Genomic DNA, 21,636 nt, shown 5'->3' with positions numbered 1-21,636 from the left:
CTTTGTTGAAGCCAGACGTGCAGTAGATGAGTCATGAACAGGAGGTGCAAACATTTGCTACTAGAAATAGAGAGCAGTATTTTCCTGTACAGTGCCAAAAATGAATACCCATTTACTGCTGCTGTATAAACATTGAACAAGTGCTGTTTATATTTATTAGAGCTGGATTTATAGACCACTTCCCTTTAGAGTAACAACCATTGTTCCTTTTTATGAGCTATTAAGAGGGGGAAAAACATTTCAGTAGCACTCCTAGTTGTAAGGCTTACTAAGGAAATGCCACCTCCAAAACCTCCAGTACATTTGTGGTGTTCTGTTTGCTTCTGATTAGACTGCCGGGCTCTTCCATGCTGAGAGCTGAGATAGCAAACACAGTGAGGTTTTACATGTTTGAGGAGCAGCAGTTGAGTCACGCAAACAAAGCTTTGAACGTTGTTACTTGGGCTGAGCCTTAAAGGGTGACAGTATGTGAATGCCACGTGCTAATGGAGGTACTGGGGACGTGGTACCTCCCCATGTGCTAAGGGAGGGAGCTTACATCGTGATGCTCTGTGAAAAGGCCATATGCAGGTCCAGGCTTGTTTGAAGCCAGTCCCTGAGTATGCTTCACTTGGGGTCATCCTTGCTGGGCTGTTGAAGTGGGTTATGGCAAAGTCTTTTAACTGCCCTCCCAGGTTTTGTTCCTGCTGAAGGTTACAGCAAGAGGTCTTCCAGTGATTTCAGTGGTGCAGGGCCAAGCCAACAGGTGGTTGTGCGGTCACAAGTTGTTATACCTCACTGAAACCTTGTCAGTGTGCCTTTTCCATCCACTCTGCCAGGATTTTGTGTAGCTAGCGATTAAGATTCAAACCTGTCCATGAGGGGGTTGAATTGGAGATGTGATAAAGTGCAAGGCGTGGGCAGTTTTTTGGGTCCCTGAAGGCAGCGTGCTCTGGTAGCTGGGATGGACCCCAGATGATTCAATGCAGACAACCACACTGTAGCTGTCCCCACCTGAGCCCATCACCCTGGCTGCTTCTGGAGTCAGTGGTGAGGGAGAGGGACTTTCACAGGGCGTTGTGCTCCTTTTGCAGGAGGACAGACAGATCACCTCTGGATCTGCCTGTTCCTCCACTGACTCTTTAGGGAACCCAGGGTGACAGGCACAGCTGTAGGCATCTCCTGCAAACATATGTGATCAGATGAATCCCGTTCTGACGCAAAGTGATGTGCACTTCTCTTCCTGTTTTCCATTTCACTTTTTGAGGCTGAAGAGTATCTGGCAAACAAGGAGCTGGTGATAAAAAAGGAGATGGAGCAGTGGGAAGAAAATACTGTTGCATAAATTGGTTGTGCAAGGATATGTGTTTTCCTTATGAAAAATGAGCATTCTGTATAAGTAGTTGCCCTTTTTTACTTCCCTGTGCATGTGTATTTGTAGCTTTACAATTATTATGCACTTTCATGCCCCACAGAGACAGGCATCTTAACTTAAAGCTTTATGTCATTAATTTCTTTGTCATGTATGTAATCATTAGGATTAGAAGTTCATCCTATCCCAGCTACTTGCATCTTACCAGGGTACTTGTGACTTTATCTCCAACATTTTTACCTCCTTTTTTGGATCTGGGTGACTGATAGGTGACTCCATTCAGTATTCCAGTCCTTTCTTGCCTACAAAAAAAGTCACAATTTTCATTGTCATAAATGATTCATTCCCATCTGATCTTGAGTGTCCCTTTTTGACTATCAATGAAAAAGGCATAAAGGGATGTTCTGTGAAATGAGGCCAGGCTGAGCTTCCAGGCAGGGAGACTGAGGGGAGAATTTGGCCTTTAGGTGACTCCTAAAACTTCCCAGTAAGAGTAGTTCTGCAATAATGTTATTAGAGTATGAACAGTATTGTCACAGGGCTGGACAGGATTAGCACTTTCAAGCACTGGAAAAATATAAAGGAAAAAAAAAAAAAACCCAAAAGCAAATTAAATAAAACTCACCTTCTGTCCTAAGAGTTTATTGTGTAAATAGCCAGGTAAGAGGAATGGATGAGGTCTGTTTTGTCTTCCTGTGATGGGACTGTCTGAGAGATGCTCATGTAAATCAGTGTTGCTTCCCTTTCTTTCCCAGAAGCAGAGGCTGCAGGGATCATCTAGTTGCTGAGGCTTTAGTCTGGGAGCTGGGGAATCTGTGTTCATTTTCCTGTTCTGCTCCAGGTTTCTATATAACCTTGGATAATGTTTCCTGTGATGGGATTCAGCTCAGGTACGCTGAGCTGCTGGAAAGTCAGTCATGGAGGGTACATCAATGTCAAGAAGAGAGAGAAGAATTTATCTCATGCTTTGAAAGAGAAGATGGTTCAGCTTCTGATTGTGCTGGTCCTCTCCCTGTCCACTGCTGAGGGACCCTTGACGTCCAGCTCCATAATCACATCTTTGAGATAGCTAAAGGAAGGAGAAAGAAATCCATGACTAGCCCCACCTGGAAATTGGGGACAGTAGCGCTTCTCAATAGTTACAGGTTTATTATCTGGGAGATGCTCACAGAAAAGGGAAAATAAGGAACACGAGTATGTTTTATTAATTTTTAACAAGGGTATTGAATTTTCAAAATGAAGTGCAGAAGATGTGTGAGTTCAGGCTGGAGAAGCCTTGGCAGTGGCTCTCATGGTGTGTAAACAGGCACCCAGAGAACTTGCCCGCTGATGCTGCACAGTTCATTGTAGTGGGATGGGATGCTGAAACACAAATGGTCATCTGCTTGGGGCCCATTTTGTGCTCGCTCTCTGGTGTGAGGTGGTGGCTGATGGCACTTTCTGTGTTCTCATCCTGCAGGTTACTCTGGCCAGGACTTTGACTGGGCAGACTACCAGAAGCAGTGTGGAGCGGAGGCAGCGCCTCATCTGTGCTTTAAAAATGTAAGTTCTCTTTTTGCCTTTGCATTGCTCCTGTTGGTCTGTGTGAAACAAAATAGCTTGCACAGAGAAGCTGCAGCAAGGCTTTGGACAGTTCCCGCAGACCGCCGTGAGTCTGTCTTAGGAAGGCAGCTGGAGAGGTGTTTCAGGTCTCCATGCCTAAAAGAGGAAAAATGTTCTTATTCTTGTCTTTGTCTGATTAATTTAGATTTCCTGCTCTTCATCTCCTCTCTGATTTTGTACAGCACCTAGCACAAGGAGGATATCCGCTGACCATTACAAGTAATGCAGGTGCTATTAAAAAAAACAACTGAACAACTAGGTAAAAAAATTGCGTGATATCATCTGGCCCTCTTTACATTTTGGGTGTTTTCTCTGGTTCCTAGGGGGATACGTTTAACTAAACCAAACGTGATTAACAGCTAAGGTTGAAATTGTTGAGCTCAGAGTGTGAGAAGAGTGATTAACCCGCATGGATGCTCTGGTCTTTAGGACAGACCATGGGCCTCCTTGATACAGCAACAGTGATGTAAAGAGTGAGCAGCACATCATTACGCTGGAGGCCATCAAGGTTCAGAGCTTTGGAAACAGTCTTCTGCAGGCTGTTTCCTGGCAGCAGCAGTCTGTTGTGGCTTGATCCGACAGGTTCGTCACTTGCTGGAAGGCAGATGTGCCTTTCTGCCTTTTCCAGTAACCTGGTGCTCTTCTTCATGCTCCCATCAACTGATGGAAGTTGAGATCCCATCGGTAACTGGAAATGTGGTGGTACCTAAAATGAGCGCAGAAGGGTCTGTAAAATAAAGCAATGTTGTGAACGGTGGACAAGCTGGTTACTCTAGGAGTTACACAGCCTTTTGCTGTACTCAGAAGTCACACGATGGGGGGACAGGATGTTTATGAAAAGCAGGGTGGAGACAGTCTCGCAAGACACCAGATATGTTGTTGCCTTTCATCTGTGGTGGCCCAAGGGCAGCCTGGCTTGGAACAGACCTTTGATGGTGAATTGATGAATGTGAATGCTTTTTGTTGATGAATTCAGAAGACCTGTATCATCAACAGAGTTTGACCTGGGAGTTGAGACTTCAGAGTTGATATTTGTTTGCCCCATTTATTGTGCCATCTTATGCAACACCCTCTGCCTCAAGGGAATTTGAAGATTTCTGAAAGTGCTGAGGGAAGCTGGTCAATGCTGTGTCCCACCAGTAGAGTAGGATGATTCTCACGTTTCTTTTCTTCTGCAAGCACACATACACACCCCCCCCCCCCCTTTTCTTTATATCTCTTTTCTTTTTGTCAGGTAATGGATCTGTGCTCTCAGCACTGGCAGCCTTGAGAATAGTCTCTGCGTAATATCCTCCAAAGATTAAATCAGGTCCAAGCACTTATTTTTTCCTCTTTTTTTTTTTTTTTTTTTAAGGAAACATTCATCAGATGAACATGTGTCTGTTATTCTTTTGCTCTCGATAACACGATTCTCTGCAGAGAGATGTAATCTCGCTGTTGTCACTTGTGCAGCCTCCCTGGCAGGTCGTCCCATTTGTTTCGTGGCTGTGAGCGGCTCTTTGGTAGAAGCTGTATTGCAAGCACATCTTCCACCTAGTGCAGCCAGACGTGGTGCTGGAAGTGGATATGCTGTAACTGTTTCCCTGGGGGGTATATTTAATGAGAAGAGGCAGTTATGAAATGGATTGACATGACCAAATGCTTAGTAAAATAAACTCCCAGCTAACTGTTTTGCCATTGATTCTGTATAAATTAGCCTCCAGCACCGAACTGCAATGAAAGGAGCCGGTGTGATGATAAATGACGTTTCCTTGTTAGGCAACATAAAAGGCATTTAAACAAACTCACCTTGCTTCTCTGAAGTCCTGGCCATTGGCAGCTTTTACAGGGTGAAGCTGATCTGTGTACAGAGCAAGGCTTGCAACAGTCCAAGCAATATTTGAGACTAGCAGCATGTTCTCGGAAGGCCTCTTGATGAAAAAAAGACCAAATCAAAGTTTTTAGTCTCACAGAGAGCTCCCAGTGACTGTTTAAGGTGACATGCCCGTAGTCTTAGGTCTGTACAAATAGCAGAAGGGTTGAATTTGAATCTGGCTTCCAGTTGCTCACATGGGGTTGCTGGATGAGAGGTTGGTGTCATTTTGAGCCAGTGACAATTAATACCCATCCTAATTATTATTGGTAGCCAAAATTTCAGCCAAAAGCGGGAACCTTTCCATGCTGCTGCATGCAAACAGAGGTGCAAATGCTCAGAGCTGGTATGTTGCAGAACAAGTGGGACAGAGGGGAGCAAAACGCAAGGAAAGGAAGCCATGGCATGGCCACAGGTATTGCATTAGTGTGTTTTCTGTGATAGTGGTGGTAGGATTCTTGGAAGGGACTGAGCATAAGCGAGAGGGGACACTGAAAGGAATAGAGGTTAAGGATGGAACTGAGTGAAGAGTAGTTTGAGGCTTGGCTTGTGGAGGCTTTGGAGAGGATTGTGGGGTCTTGGGATCCCTCTGCACTTCAGATCAGCTGCAGTGGTTACAAACATGAGCTCTGGTTTGTTCCATTGGAGCTGAGCCATCCTGGCTCTGGCAGGAGCAGGAGGGACTGGTCAGCAGCCTGCTGCTGTCATATGGCCAGGCCAGCCTTGGACAGAAGCAGTTTGCAAAGGCACACATCGGCCTACAGCAGTGGTACCTGAATGATTTGAACTGCAGCCTCTCTCGGGCTCCCACACGCTTACCGCAACCGGGGATGCTGCATTCTGGCAAGCTCATGACCCCCCATTTTGGTCCTGTGTTTCTTATTCGTGGTGATAGCCCCTCATCTGGAGATCATTGCTGTAATATCTGGCTTGGCTTTGCCTTCACAGGAGAAGAGTGGGAGGGCAGTGGGTGCCTCAGATAACTTGCGAAAGACCTTTTTCTTTAGTGTTGTGTTTAAGTGTACAGAGGTACTGCTGTGGCAGTAAATACAACTGGTTTCATCTACACCCACCTGCAACTTATGTACCTGCAGTCTGCAGAGAAAGACCTTGTACGCTGAGCATAGGTTACTCAGATTTCTCCAGCTTCAGTCAGCCTGGCCAACTAAATGTATGAAGTTTATCTGTTCTCAGGCAAGATGAGTTATTTGCTTTGCAAGGTTTCTCCTAGCAAGGTGAGAGGTGCTCAAGTATAGGAGATCTGGGAACCCTCAGTGTAATAGCCCATTAACAATGGTGGAAAGCAAATGCATGACTAGCAAGCATTCAAATATGCTTGCAGCTGGTGTGGAGTGACCTCCTCCCAGTTGCTGAGAGGTATGGATTGGAGTAAACCATGACATACATTGCTTCCTGATTTGTTGCCATCAGTGGTTATTTGTACGGGTGTATGGAGGGCTGACCCCAGCGGGACACCAGGTGCCCATACCCCAGCTGCTCTCGCTCCCCTCCTCAGTCAGGCAGGGGAGAGAAAATACAACAAAAGGCTCGTGGGTCAGGATAAGGATGGGGAGCATACTCAGCAGTTACTGTCATGGGCAAAATGGACTCGACTGGGAGAAATCAGTTTAATCTGTTACCAATCAAATCAGAGTAGTGTGATGAGAAGTAAAACCAAATCTTAAAAACACCTTCCGCCCACTCTTCCAGGACTCACTCCTGAGTTTATCAACCTTCCCCCCACGAGCAGCACAGTCCCTCACCCGCTGTCCCTGCCACCCCTTCCCCCTCAGGGACAGGGCTCTTCCCGCTCTGCCCTGCCCCAGCCTGGGGACCATCCCATGGGACACAGTCCTCCATGAACTTCTCCAACATGGGTCCCTCTCGTGGGTTCAGCCCTTCATGAACTGCCCCAGCGTGGGTCCCCCCGCAGGGTGCTGCCCCCCAGGCCCAGCCAGCCCCAGGGGTCCCCAGCAGGGTCCCCAGCCCAGGCTCCTCCCCACAGGGCCACAGGTCCTGCCTGGAGCTGCCCCAGTGCCGCTGCCCATGGGTCACAGCCCCCTGCGGGCACCCTCTGTCCCGGGAGAGGGTCCCCCATGGGCTGTGGGGGGACTCTGTTCCCCCTGGGGCTCCACGGGCTGGGGGCACAGCCTGCCTGGCCAGGGGCTCCCCACGGGCTGCCGGGACATCTGCTCTGGCGCCTGGAGCATCTCCTGCCTCCTTCTGTGCTGATCTGGGTGTCTGCAGGGCTGTTGCTGTCACATATTCCCACTCCTGTCTTTGGCTGCAGTTGCCATTGTACATCAACTTTTTCCCTTTCTTAAATACATTATCCTGGAGGTGCTCCCACCGTCACTGACGGGCTTGGCCTTGGCCACTTGCAGGTCTGTCCTGAGGTGGCTGGCACTGGCTCCATCAGACACAGGGCGGGTTTCTTGCAGCTTCTCACAGAAGCCACCTCTGTAGCCCCGCAGCTACCAAAACCTTGCCACGCAAACCCAATACAGGTGTCCAGGGCAGCTCCATTTTGAATCTAAACACCTTTGTGTCCTTCAGTGTATCCTGCACTTCCAGTGAATAGCAAGCCATGCTAAATTTATGCTTCCCAGTGGACAGCCTAATTAAAGTCATGCAGTGCTGCAGTGCCCTGTTTCAGTATTGACTCTTGACTCTTTCAGACATCCTTCAGCCGTGGCTTTACCAAGAACATGAAGCTGGAGGCAGTGAACCCCTGGAACCCTGCAGAGATATGTGTCGCTTCTATCACCTCAGTTAAAGGACGGTTAATGTGGCTTCACCTTGAAGGTACGTGCTGTAAAGGCTTCTTGTGTTTGTGTGGTTCACTCAAACACTCTCTTTATTTTGTCGTTCATCTGCACAAAACTGCTTTATCCACATTTTTCGTTTTATACACATTGGACAATAATATGCTACAAAGAATTATCTTTCCCTGCTCTCTCCCTGTTCCTGTCTTCCATCTTCTGATCCACATGGACTCTTAGTAGCATGATCTTCCTTGATGATAGAAACCTCCTCCCTGCCATCATGACAGATCTCCATCCTAGGAATGGATGTTAGCCTCAATTTGTGTAGCTGAGATGTCCACTGTGATTTCCAGCACACTCTCATGGGATCTTCTAATCCCCTGCAACTTCTTCCCTTCCTTCCTTCCCCCCCCCCCCTCCTTCTCTCTTTCCCTTCCTCCCTTCATCCCTTCTCATTTCACTCCTTTCTTCACCTAGGTCCATAAAACTTATGCAATATATGCTGTTTCTCACTGTGGTCATCACATGCTCACATCCCTCCTCCCTGTGGTTGTGCAGTTTCCTTCGCTGATCTAAGAGAGCTCTTGCAGGCAGTAACTCTATTATAACAGAGTTTAGAAAGCCATCGCCCCATGGAGAACACTACCACCGTACAGGCAGTATTAGGAGAGTGCTGAAAAACTAGCAGACCATAATACCATATCTTAATTTCCATTTCCACCTTTCTTGAAACGAGGTATACAGATGAGCTCATTTTTTGTATGGTTTTGCTCTTGGGACTTTCTCAATTCAACTGGCAAGGACTTCTTATGTAATTTAGAATAACACAGGGATTCTTCTTATTATTACTTTAAAACCAGTATTATTTGTAAAGTCACTGAGAGCAGAAAGCTATGCTCATTGAAGTGTTTTCATGGGCACTGTGATAAACCATCTGTTGTTGTAGCATGTGCCATTGTGACAGCATTGTTTAATTTTTACCCATCAAGGTAACACACTATTGTTTGAAGCTACTGGCTTCATCTATAAGGGATATAAGAGCTTCAGTTTACTCTGAAATCAATCATAATTGGGTCAACGTAATGACAAATGTAATATGCTTCTTTACTTTCTTCTGGAGAGCCATGAAAATATCAAAGGCATTTCTGGTGTCCACCTCATCACCAACCTCTTTAATATCTGAGCTTCTGCCTCTTGATGAATGCAGAAGGCAGACATGCCATCCCAAATGCAGAAGGCAGACATGCCATCCCACATGCAGAAGGCAGATATGCCATCCCTTGTGCTGCCAGCCCTTACACAGTCAAACCCCAACATCTTACTGGAACCCTCCCATCTGCAAAATAAAATTAATTTGGTTAAGCTACCATGCTGGTTCAGGGAGACGTAATGTTGAAACACCCCTTTGTTTGGAATCCTGTGCCGATAGGTAGATCCTGTGCAGCTCAGCTTACGCATTTCTGGTAGATGCTGATTGGTATTTCAAGGTATCCCTGAGAGACTCGGCCAATGAAAGAGCAACATCTCTTAAACACTCGTGATGTACAACCCCAGGAGATGGCATGTTGGCTTGGTGAGATGGGAGGAAGGCAAGGCACAGTCGTGTTCTGCAGCTCAGGGAGTAGTGCGTGTTGTTGGTATCCCAGACTTGTAAGAGAAGGAAAGGATGGGGAGAAATGAAGCTTGTGCTGGGCTCCAGGTCAGAATGTTGCCCTGCAGAGAGCTGAATCAAAAAGAAAGGGAGTAAGTCTTTTAAGTCAGTGACACCTGCTTGCTCCACGGGAGCTCTGTAGCAGGAGGTGGGAGGGAGGAAAGGAGTCACCCATGGCTTCTCTGATGGCCCATGAGGTCAGTCTGCTGGCTCATGGGTAATTCTCCTGAAGTGCATTAAATTCAGACCGCTGTCAAGATTGTTTCCTTAAAAACAGTGTGAACCCTCATTCTGAGAGATTGATGCAGGGTTGGGTTTTTTTAGCTCTTCCAGGGAAAACAGTTAGGAAAGGGTTAATGTGAGTACAAAACATTGTCGAGCACATGATTCCAGGAAGGGACAGGGGAACAGGGGTTATAAGGGGTTCTTGCAGGTATCCTTGCAGTTATCAAGGGGTACTTGAGATGAAGTATCAAACCTGATCTGCACAAAAGGTCACCTTCACTCATCCGCAAGATGGTCAGCACTCAGTGTTTTGGGACTGGAAGCCAGTGGAAGCCGATTGGTGATTCTTAACTGTATTGCTTCATCGTTACCTGGCACATCTCCTTCAGCATCATGCTGCATTGATTATGATAACCCAAGAAGTATTTCGGCATGTGACAGCGTGCGGTGCAGTTTGTACAAGAGGAAAGGTCTCCGATCAAAACCCTTCAAGTTAGGAAAAACATGTTCAGGTAACCCGAAGTGCCTCATTTGTGCTAGCAGCTTGCTCTAAAATATAAGAAAGGCAGGTGTTCAGTGGTGTTTAGCTCTACGGAAGTAGCATTATATGGTAGACAAGGCTTTCCTGATGCCTCCGTGATAAATCCCATTCTCAGAGATTTATAACGCAGTTGCTACCCAAAGAGAGATTACTCCTGACCTAAAGTTTGGCAGGCCAAATCCTTTGTGCTTCTCGTGTCTTTGCTGCTAAGCCTCGCAGTTTGTGCTGGCTGAGATCTGGGGAGAGCAGAGCTGTAGGCGAGCTCCTGAATGCAGCAGAGCTGGGGGATGTAGGAGAGCAGTATTGTCACCCTTCTCCGTCCCTGATGTATGGCTGTCACCACAGGCACTTTGTCTCCTCTGTGATTATCTCCAGCATACAGACCAGGTATGATTTTGCATTTGGTAGAGCTGTGTGGAATAGCTGGTTTTGATTTTTTTTTCATCTAAGATAACTGATTGCCCTCTGACTCTGAGGCAGCAAAAGCTCATCTGCAGCCTGGTCTGGGCGTGGGGTACATGTTAAAGAGCTGGAATCAACGCTTGTTTGAAAATTCAGTTCTCACTAACTGTTGTTGACTTCACACCCATCTGGTCAAGGAATCTGACCCGTTTTGGCAGCTCCCCTTCTTAAATGGCCAGGTGCCTTCACTTTTATAGGCAGATTTTATAGGGTTTGGGAATCCATCTTCCCCTGCCCTCCCCAAGCTGTAGTACTTTCAGAAGGACTCAGTGTTCACTAAACTTTTGTCCATTATAGTGAATAGGAAGCATTGTTTTTTGGGTCTTAAATTAACTAGTCCTCCAGGATCCTGGATAGAAGCAGGGAGAGGGCCACACACTCCCACCTTGCTCCCCTCCCTCGTCTCTTTCTCCATCCCTTTTACTCTTTCAGTTTCTTAAAGGATGCTTTTTACAACCTATGTGCATCTCCTTGTCTTTTGAGTTCTGATATATAGCTGCCTTTACGCTTGGTTTATATCTTGATGCCAGGAATAGAATGTTCTGTAGTAAAAGGAAAAGATGCAAAGGACTGCAAAAATAAAAAGAAATCTTTGCTGCTGTTGAAGTACATGACTACAGTATTCACAGTGTTGTGCTAAAACTAGGCATTAAAAAAAAAACCCAAACCCTGCTTGCAGAGTTGTAAAATAAATGTGGCTTGAACTGTGGCATGTTTTTTTGACTCCATTTATACACTATTGTTTCTAACTGATTATTTATATTCTGGTAGCAGCAAGACTCCCCAACTACCATGGGAGCCCACTGCTGAAGACCTCGGGTCCCACCATTTATCACAGGCACATCTGAAGCTTTCATTGTTGCCCTCCCAGTTTCACTGTTTGACAGCCTAAACTGCAGCCATAAAACAGGACACAGTAGTTAAGCAGCGTCAAGTTAGACATGAGGGAACATTGCTTAATAAATCACGCTTTGTACAGTAGCAAAACTCTGTAAACTTCAGGGCGAGCATTAAATGAGCAGCAGTATAGTTCCCCCGTGGTGGAAAAGAAGCATAGGTCTGATCCGATGCTGTGCGCATCCCATCACTTTCTGCTACTTTATTACTCATCATCTGCATTGTTAATTTTTACTGGTTCATTTTAGATTTTAAAGCTGAAGCTTTCTGGTGTGAATTTATACAAGTAATAATGTACACTCTCTGCACAGCCTAGGAATATGAGGAAAACCCTTTTGTTAATCACTTCTCCAGGGAGATTTTCCGTAATTTTCCCTCGGAGAGTTTTCTAGAGTTGCTGCTCTATTCTGCCCATCCGACAAGATTCACAGCAGGAGGTGGAGATTTTCCTCACCTTGTTTCCAATCTCCCTGTTCTTTTCTTTTCCATTTAACCTCTCAGGTCTCATGGACATTTCTTAGTCTAAGAAGATGGTAGCATAAAATGCAGCAAATGAAACTAATGAGTCTCAAACAAGCTGTTTCCCACTTACATGAGTGAGGCCAAATGAAGCAGTGAGATGCTGGAAGTGGAAGGCAGGGTTATCAGTTGCCAGGGGGCAGAAACAGTGCCCGGGAGGACAGAGTAGCTATGACCGTGTCTTATAAGAGGAGTAGGAGTTGCAGGAGAACAGACATTGTGGTGTTTCCTTGCTTGTCAGGGTGGCTGCATCTGTAAACTCCAAAACCAGAATGTTCGTGTCACATCTGTAGTTGTTTGCAAGTGGGAAAGTACATTCAGTCTGCTTATTTGGTCAGAACGACACTGTAGAGCAGTTAAGTTACAGTGATGAAAATAGTGGATTTTTCCAGGTCTGGTGAGATTTCAGTGGGGACTGTGTTGTTCTCTTGCTCTGTTTAGGTCTTGATCCATGGCTTGCTCTCTCCCTGCATTTCTTCCCACTTATTTCAGCAGTTCTCACATTAGTTCCTTGGATGGATTTGTGGTGTTAGGTGAAAACGTTTTGCCCACTGATCAGCTTTCATCAGGTTCAAACTGAGCAGTGACCTCTTGATATTTTCTCATGGAAGGAAATGGTTTTGCGGGGAATGCCAGCTGCTGAGATCTTGCATTGAGGCTCCACTGCTTGTATGAGCAGATTGTGTCCTGTATCACGAGCCTTCATCCCTTCCTCTTCCCTTCCCCATATCCCAGTGAAATAGAGACTGCATCTTCAATGTATAATGCGTGAGCATGATGCAGGGCTCAGAGAAATACCACAAAGACATCCGTGCATCTACACAGACATCATGACTTCATTTTTTTAATGATTTCATCCAGCAGTGTGAGTGCCAGCACCTATTTTCCTGCTTCCTTTGGGTTTTCATACAGCCACGCACTCTCGAAGTGCAGCAGGTTTATTACTAGAGACAAGATTGATCCAAATGCTGTGTCTCAGCCTCAATGCCTTTCCCATCACAAAGTTCAATTACTGTTTCAATTACACTGCAAGCCCTTGATGAACATTCATTAGTGGGAAGTTCCCTGTAGTCATCTAGCTGTGCACAGTCAAACACTGCTGCCGTAAGCAGGAGGCAAAGATGCTGTAACAGATGCAAAGGCAAGGATGCTGCAGGGGAAGCTGCTGATGCTTTGGTCTCTTTTATTAGAAGATCATCTCATGCTGGTGCTGGAGATACGGGTTCTAGGATGGAAATGGCAGGAGGGAGTGAAGCTGCTGGCCAGGCTGTACTGGCACAGATGGACTTGAATTGGAGTAATTAAATGGTGTCTTGACTCAGGACCCAGAGTTGTTTTCAAAAGAACTGAAAGCCAGTGGGAATATTTCCATTTGCTGCAGTGGGCTTTGAGTGTGACCCACATAAACCAAGACAGGATAATGTCTTGTAAAGGAGGCATAATAACCAAACTGCAAGAGATTTGCTTTAAGCAGAGATTCTCAGTGGGCTTTGGAGTCAGTATTGTGCCAGAGGTATCAGTGCATCTGTCCCACTTGGGGTTTTTGTACTGCCTCTCCCTTGCTGGGTGATCAGCTCATGTTTCATGTGCAGTGAAGAGCCCTAGGAGAATCCATGGCACATCTAGACAGAAAAGTGGCCATCTCCCACCCTTAAAATCAGTGACTCGAGGGCAGAACGACACAAAAAAGCTTTGGGGGACATCGGGGCATGAAGGCTTGTCACGTCAGCTACCATCCTGTTAAAGCCCATATACACTCTCTTACCATTAAAGAGCAAGCACCCAGCAAGTTGCTGCTAACTGGCTTGTGCAACTCTACAACAAAGCTAGAGGTCAGTCAGGCCATCTTGCTGGGGAAAGTCGTGCGTGTTTAACCTTACTGGCTTTTGCCTTCTTCACTGCGCACCCGTAGAGTGCTCTTAATGGGGATTTTCTCTGGAATCACGTTGCACTGTGAATGCAGCAGCCTTATCATTGCTGTCTGTGCAAAACTGAAGATGAAATGATGCCTGATTTTGATGCAGGGAAGCAGATTTATTTTCACGTGTTCCATCATTTGCTTCCCTTGGTTCATGATGAATGCTTGAATGGCTCTGAGCTTGGTATTCCCGTGTCTAAATTACGTTATAAATTTGTGTTTATAGGTTTACAGATGCCCTCCCCAGAGTACATAGTTGATGTAGAGTCTATGGACATTTTCCCCGTGGGCTGGTGTGAAGCGAATGCTTATAACCTAACTCCACCACACAAAGCTGTTTGTAAGTACATGGAAACCCCCAGCAGCATAGATATTACTTCAGCAGATATACCAGAGAGTTTGTCTTACGTTTCTAATCCTATTCTTGAAACTACCAACCTAACTAAACTAGCAGCCTAGTAGTTAACTAGGCTGTAAATGTACTGTAATAAATAGTAATCAATCTCATTAGTGACCAGACGCTGCAGCACTGGTTTTATGCAATTTGTATTTGTCTGTGTGATCAGCCCCTCTAAAAATGAAGTTGTTGGTGCTGGGAAGGGGTGGTAGGTGGTTTGGGATTGCAGAGTTCTGGGTTTGTGATGGCGTTGCCAGAGTGAAACCAGGTTTCGTTGCGCTGAAGCAGGTTCATTTGGGCAGCTGAGTGAATTAGGGGGACACGACCTCAAATTGGAAAAAAAACCCATAAAATACAGGGTGGAATTGACATAAAGAGGCCATCTAGGTGCTCCCCCTCCAAACTGGGATCTGCTCCATCTAAATTGAGAAGTGTTTGCTGGCCTTCTCTGGTGGCATTTCTGCCCCTTCCCAGGGTATCTATCCCATTATTTCACTGCCCCTATCAGCCCAGAGATTTCCCTAGTGTTTAATTTAAATCTCTCCCAGCACAAGTAAGCCCATAGTGTTTTGTCCTGCCTCCAGTGTGTATTAAGATGAATTTCTTCCCTTTCCATTTGCATTTGAAGGCAGTTCATGAGTGCTCAGTGGCTTGGTGTTGTTCTCCTGTTCCTCGCAGAAGCTATCCAACCCCAATCTTAAGCCACCAGATGAAAAATTAGCCTCACTGTTTATATTAATTAACATCTGAAAGGCAAATTTTAAAATGTGTCAACCCTTTTGAAGAGTTAAATATGCTTAAGTTAAAAATCAGGCAGCCGGGGCCTAATTTGAGAGAATACTGCTATGGCAACATTATGCAGCCTTATTGCAATTTATAGCTAGGGATAAATTATGCTGAAGGTAATCATGCTTGTAAAATGTAATCTTATCCATATGTGTTTCTGTATGGAAAAATATTTGTGTTTTTATTTTAATTTTTTTTTGTACTGATCCCATAAAACACAGTATTAGCATTCCAGAGGAAAGATTAAATGTATTATTACATCTTTAAAGTAGGTTTTAATGATGTAGTGACTTACTTAAAAAATACCAAGAAAAAATGGCGATAGTAATTAAGTACCATTTCATTGTGTTACAAGTCATTTTATAGTCAGTGCATTTATACAGCTTTTTATGCATTATGGGTATACTTTATAGGATAGAAGGGTACAAAACTATTTTTTTCTTCCTTGCTTCATTTTTGCAGTGCGAAGGAAGAGAAGAATTGCAGTTGTACAACCCGAAAAGCAGTAAGTTTTTGTTACTTAAGGTGATGTTTTTACAGGGATGCATCAGGTCTTCCAGGGGAGATAATACACAGCAGCTAAATGACTTTGCAAACTCCTGCCCAGATACTGCAGCACAGTCAACAAGAGGATTCTTTTAAATCTAAAATATTTGTGAGCATATTAGAGAGTCTTCGTAATAGAATTTTTTCACTGGTTGGAAACTGCATGGCCAGTGTTTGATGGTCAGTAGGGGATGCTTATGAAAGACGGACATGTGCCAGGACGGCATTTCCCTGTCTACCCCTTGCAGTTTCTAGAAACAAGAATTTAAGGGATTTAAGTGTGAATATGTGCAGCCTGAGGGGCTAAAGCTCACAGACCAGAGTATATTTTTGGAGGAGGGGTGGAGCTGGCTCCTTCTTCTGCAATATGCTGGCCCTAGGCTGTGGTAAACCATATGGAAGTGGGGTTGCATTTGAGGTATCTCCTCCATTCCTCAGTCCAGGCAGGTGCTGGTGTGTCTCTGGGTCCAGCCTGAAAGCTGGTTCTGCCCCTTTGTCCTGCCTGACACTATGAAATAACACTGAATTGCTGTTTTAACAGGTTACCTTCCACAGTGCCTGTTGAGAAAATACCTCATGACCTCTGCCCCGTTCCTCAGCCAGACACAACAGGTAAGGCTGCTGGGCACTAGAAGCATCCTTATTTCAAGGACCCATTGCCTGTGTGGAGGGGGATGACCACCAAAAGGGAGCAAGCGTGTTGTATGGGTGGGGAGATGGAACCTCATCCCCCATGGGGTGTGAGGCAGTGTGGACCCACCAACAGTGCGAGGAGTCTCTGATGTACAGCATGTGAGGGTGTGAGCCTACATGTGTGAACACTGTGTCTTGCTGGGGTTATCCGAGTTCCCCTGCAGCTTGTCCAGCTTGTCCATTTCAGCTAATGATGTTGGGGCCAGGCTAATGAAGCCCTGGTAGAGATGGATGCGACTTTTTAATTGGCATCAATGAAGTTGCTTACACCAGGACTGAATGGGTCCCGGTGTTAGCATCAGGACTGTGTGGGCATGGCTGCTACTTCTGCTAAAGGCAAATTTTTCTCCCCTTTAGCAATGGCAGGAGACTCTGAGTGCAGTATTCATCTAGTTAATTGTGTAGACCCAGCAGGAGGGGCAGCATTTAACTCACTTTATTTCAGCAGATGGCAGGACACACATTGGCATCCAAGCCAACATTCCAGGGCCCTTTTACAATCAAATGGGGAGAAATAGGCTCTTCTTGGGTATGATAACCAAAAAGTGGATAACCACTTGGATGGCATATGAGCTGCATCTAGAAGTACCCACTTCTCTCCATGGCCTGTAAAGGAGCCCAGAGTAATTAACCCAGACAAAGAAAGTTGCTCTGTAGACCCGTGTTGGGTCAGGGGAATGGCACCGCCATGCTTACTGGGTAGGACGGTAGCTGAGGAGGTGTTTGTAGACCTCTCCACTTGAATGCTCTCCCTGAGCTGATTCCGTATCTGTGAGAGGCAGCTAATATATTAATTTTCTGGAAAGCTGCAACCGAGTCACTCACATCCATTTGCAATGTGAGTTACAAAAGAGCCTTGGGTCACGTTATGAGTGAAATCCTTTTGCGATTCTTCTTTCAGTAGGGTGTGCAGCCAAATCAGTTGCTGTTAAAAGCACTTGCTTTTCCTGTGTGGGATGGATTTGAGCAGCAGAGACTTCTCTACCTTCTATGTCAGGGTTTTGGGCCTCCTTTACTCTTCTCCCCTTCTTCCCACATCTAGGAGGAAGAAGAAGGGCCCTTGATTTATTATACAGAAGTGCTGCACACACATCAATACTACTTTCTCCTTGCAGGCACCATCAATGGGAGATACTGCTGCCCCCAGCTCTACATCAACCACCGCTGCTTCTCAGGTCCATATTTAAACAAAGGCAGAATAGCAGAGCTACCTCAGTCTGTCGGACCTGGCAAGTGCGTGCTGGTCCTCAAAGAGGTATGGCTCAGCTATCTTTTGGGGGCATTTCAGGGGACATCATGTGTTGCTAGGCCCAGAATTTGAAAAGAATGCACCTAAAATTGTCCTGGAGCTCTGTAGTAGTTTTCATAAATCAGAAATGCAAGATGGGAAGAGGGGGTAGGTATATTTGTGTGGTTTTCGATGGGAGAGGTGATGTTTTTGAGACATGGGGAGTTCTGTTGGTTGGGAGCAAGTTTTGTCTAACTGTGTGCAAGAGAATTCATGTTCCGACCAGAGCGATCCCCAGTGAGGGCCTTTGTGGGTGTTGCCATCAACCTGTTTCTCAGCACCCACGATGCTGTTGGGCCAGCAGATTCAGTGTGGGTGACACCTTTATGTGATCATGGTCCAATGGGGCCCAAGCCATTGAGATCTAAAGAGAATAGGACAGAAAGCCAAGCAGGGGTGTGTGCGATGTGCTGAGTGAAAGCTGTGGTGTGCCTAGCTCTTGATGAATGTGAATGGGTTAATCCCACACAGCAGGGATGACAGAGCACCACCATCTATTCACTTCATCCTGATCCCATCAGTGCTTGCATTGGGCCAAATCCAGAGTTTTGAGCGCTTGCTGTTGACCTCGGAGAAAAGCTAGCTTGTCTGAAAAAATGCACAAGTACTTTCCACAAAGATTTTGGCCTATATACATATGAAAGGCAAGGTGACTGCAAGTGGCAGAGGACAGCAAGATGGTACTGTTAGATAAGCATGGTGCCTATGGTGCCTTGGACACCATTGTTTGACTTGGGCCTTCTAGAAATCCAGATCTTCCAGCTTTCAGGTCTGTACTATATGAATCCCCCTCGACGTGGTTGCAGGGGCATGTCTGAGCTCCCTCTGCCCTTGCTGGAAAAGCATGGGAACTTCTAGGTGTTCATTTATCAGATGTATTGACAAGGTCATCAGTGCCCAGCTCAGGATGTTTGCAGTTGTCTGAAATGAGATGAATCACAGCTCTTAACAGAAACACCTAAAAGATGAGGTTCCTCCCAAATCGCCCACCAGTTTTGAAAAAAACTCTGTACTGTACTGTAGAGTGACTCTTGTATCCCCATTGGCTTCCTCATCACCTATGTGCACTGCTTTATACACAACAGCACTGCTGGTGGTCTCACATGGTTAAAAGCTGCGCCATGAAGAGAGCCCAGTAACCCAGCTGCCCGTGCAGGTGGGACACTTGGGTCTCAAGGAAGCTAGTCAGAAATAACCCTCAGCACAAAGCAGCATAAAGTGGTTGCAGAGCAAAAGTTGACAGCTGCCACGTTTGAAACCAAGTCCATAGCGGCTTGCTGATGTGGAGCGTTAGCAATCTGCTGCTGCTTGGGAAAAAGGCAATGAAAAAGCAACATGGGGGAAACATGAGGCTTGCAGAGTTGGTACTTATGCTAATGTTTCTTCCTCCTCTCCTCCTGGAATTTGGATTTTGGAAACATGAGCAGTGCAAAGCTTCTGTCAGGTCCTCCCCTAGTATCTTAGGGCTTTGCTGCAGAGACTAATACCACCTTCTCCAAATTGCTCAAGAATTTGACCAATTACCAACTGTGGAAACCAACCTGAGTTTCCTGCAGAAAGCCTATTCTCTTTTGCTCTGCCTCCTTACAGAATTGCTTGCTGAAGGAGTAAATAGCAGTGTCAGTGAGGCATGGGCATCTTGCTTTTGGAGACATGAATGACTTCCTAAGGAGCAGGACAATGGCAGTGGCCCAGCATTGGTCAGCGTTACTTTGCAGATAAATTCAAGCTCATTCTGACCACAGTGACCAAGTCCAAATTTTGGAAAGGGTAAAGGGAAGACACTCAGGGTGTTGCTGTAGGGGAGGTACACCTGGTTCCTATCAGCTGCTGCATAGATGAGAGAGGTGTTAGCAGCTCAGAGAACCATGGACAGGGGGGAAGATAAGGGTGCCCAGTATGTGGAGGATGCAACAAGTGGCAAAGAAGACATCCCTGCATCAAGATGAAGATCTGTAGTAGCTGTCAGAGCACCCAGAAGGACTGCAGAGCCGAGTGGTGAGAAGACTGCAGGAGATAACTTCCTCCAGCCCAAGACCACAGCCACAAGGCTTTGTACAGCTGAAGAGCTCACAAGGGTCCTCGTCTCTCTGGACCCAGTCACAGTGCTGAGCTTGATGCCTTAGTCTTGCTTTACACCCACTGATGATGTGGCCGCAGGAATGCAAATGCATTGTAATTATCTCTCTCTCACTATATAGGAAAATTGCAGGCCATTGTAAATTATGCATCAGCATAACTTGTCTGGAGTAGATAAATTATACATGGGCTTTACTTTGGCAACACACAGGGGAGGGTGGGAAAGACAACTGAAAACAACAGCTACAAAGGAACAGTGGAGTCAGTAGTGGTCTGGTGAGAGCTTTTTAAATCACCCGGGTCTCCAGCCATAAGTCACAGCCTTCAGAGACGCTCAAGTTAAAAGTCTGTGCCAGTCACCAGCCAGTTCACAGTGGGCAGCAGGCTCTGTGACAGAGCTGCTGCTGTGTTTGGCACCAATGGAAACCCTACTCTAAAAACAGCTGAACAACCAAACCTTGCCCCATTTTCCAGCCTGGATTGCCTAAGGCAAGAAGAGAGCAGATGTCCTCTCCCCACTAGCACCAGGTGATAGGAGACCTTGCTCCTGGCTGGGTGCTGAAGGAGGTAGCTCCCCATCCTCTAGCTTCCTCCACAGTCAACCATGAGGGTTGTATCAAAAAATGCAGCACAACTGTACTTCATGACGCTTCTCAGCATCAGTCCTTCCTTTCCTCCATCACTAATGCAGTGAAGCATCATCCTGGATCCAGCTCCAAACAAACTGGTGCTACTCACCTGCATGCTAATGGTGAGGTAGCTGTGGATCAGTACTGGTTGCTTCTGGGTTAAACAAGGTTAGGAGATACCCTCTAGTGTGGAGTAGGAGCATCTTCTTCCGTCTGAGTAGTGTGGGCTGTTCTCACCTGGGATGTCGGGAGAGAACCAGCTCAGATAGCCTTGCTTTTGTGCAGCACCTCTTTTCCAACAGAACAGGCATTTCTGCTGAGTTCTGCATTTTTACCGCATCCCCCGGCTTTCTGCACAATTGCTTTGTCCTCCTGTTGGGTTCAGAGGTTGTGAGCTCTGCACAGAGGAAACTGCTAAGGTGCCCCAGAACGGCAGCCCTTGAGCAAGATTCCCCAGCAAAACCATGAAAGCAATTGCAACTTACTTTGTTGTATGATCAAAAATAGTAATTTTAATTCTATGTGTGTGTGCATGTATCCTTGCATCCATGCAAAGCCTTAGGTGAGTGACAAGTAACTCTTGTGCTCTCTAGTGCCAAACTTATTTTTAAAGCCTAGCTCTTCACTATTCCTGGTGCCGGCACAAGTTTCTGCTGGGCCCAGTGGTTTATTGTGGTTTATTTCAGGCCAGGAGGCAAGTGAGGTGGTCATGCCTGTTTAATATCAGCTGCAAAACTTGTCTCATCCCTGAGATACTTGTTTGGAAAAGAAGTTGAAACTTGGAGCTGAACACAGTGGAGGCATCAACCATTGCCATCCAACAACTGCATCTTGGCTGAATAATAGTGACTGTGTAGTAGCTAAAATATGTAATAAATACTAGCTTAAAGTTAAATTAAAATAAACACATTGTCAGCTTTAGATTTAGTTGTTGGGTCAGAATATCTAAAAAATACTTCTGAACAGTTCTTCCATCTCTGCCAACAACTTACCATGGCAACGCTGCAAAACAAAATGAGGTGTCTTTTAAAGACTTCAGATATAACCCACCACTTTTAGGGAAACACGCTGTAAAGATTAGCCTCATTTCTTACTGCTTTTACTATTTTTAAGGAACTTTGCCCTTTCTCTTTTTAAAAAGAAAATGGACTTATAGGTAATGTGACTGACTGCCCAAGTGATGCAAACAGGAGAAATCAGCCAGCATTTGTGAAGGAAAGCTATCGCACTCTGCAACTTGAATTTTTTGGAGCACAGCATGACTTCTTAGGAAAAATTTGCATAATTAAGCCGTAGTGCTCAGAAAATTAAGTTGCTTGTACTGAGCCTGAGATGTATTATTGAGCTGGGCTGATAGGGTTATTATTAGTGATCAGATGTGGTGCTGCAATGGCAGAAACCTCTATAGTCTGGAAAGGTACAAACTGCATTTCTG

The 21,636-nt window shown here is 45.8% G+C and overlaps 1 protein-coding gene across 2 annotated transcripts in view; it reads left to right on the top strand.

Annotated features, from left to right (window-relative positions):
* The window catches only part of SFMBT2 (Scm like with four mbt domains 2), a 122,907-nt gene that overhangs the window by 76,590 nt on the left and 24,681 nt on the right, over nt 1-21,636 (top strand). For both annotated transcript variants that reach the window (XM_040595859.1, XM_040595860.1), the window contains 6 exons: nt 2,811-2,893; nt 7,484-7,610; nt 14,010-14,123; nt 15,429-15,471; nt 16,054-16,124; nt 17,321-17,460. In XM_040595859.1, the coding sequence (XP_040451793.1) occupies nt 2,811-2,893; nt 7,484-7,610; nt 14,010-14,123; nt 15,429-15,471; nt 16,054-16,124; nt 17,321-17,460 (578 nt within the window). The remainder of the gene's footprint in view (nt 1-2,810; nt 2,894-7,483; nt 7,611-14,009; nt 14,124-15,428; nt 15,472-16,053; nt 16,125-17,320; nt 17,461-21,636) is intronic.

Source organism: Falco naumanni, chromosome 5 (assembly GCF_017639655.2).
Source record: "Falco naumanni isolate bFalNau1 chromosome 5, bFalNau1.pat, whole genome shotgun sequence".
NCBI lineage: Eukaryota > Metazoa > Chordata > Aves > Falconiformes > Falconidae > Falco > Falco naumanni.
Note: the sequence above shows the minus strand (reverse complement) of the source record. Positions and strands in the feature narration are given on the sequence as shown.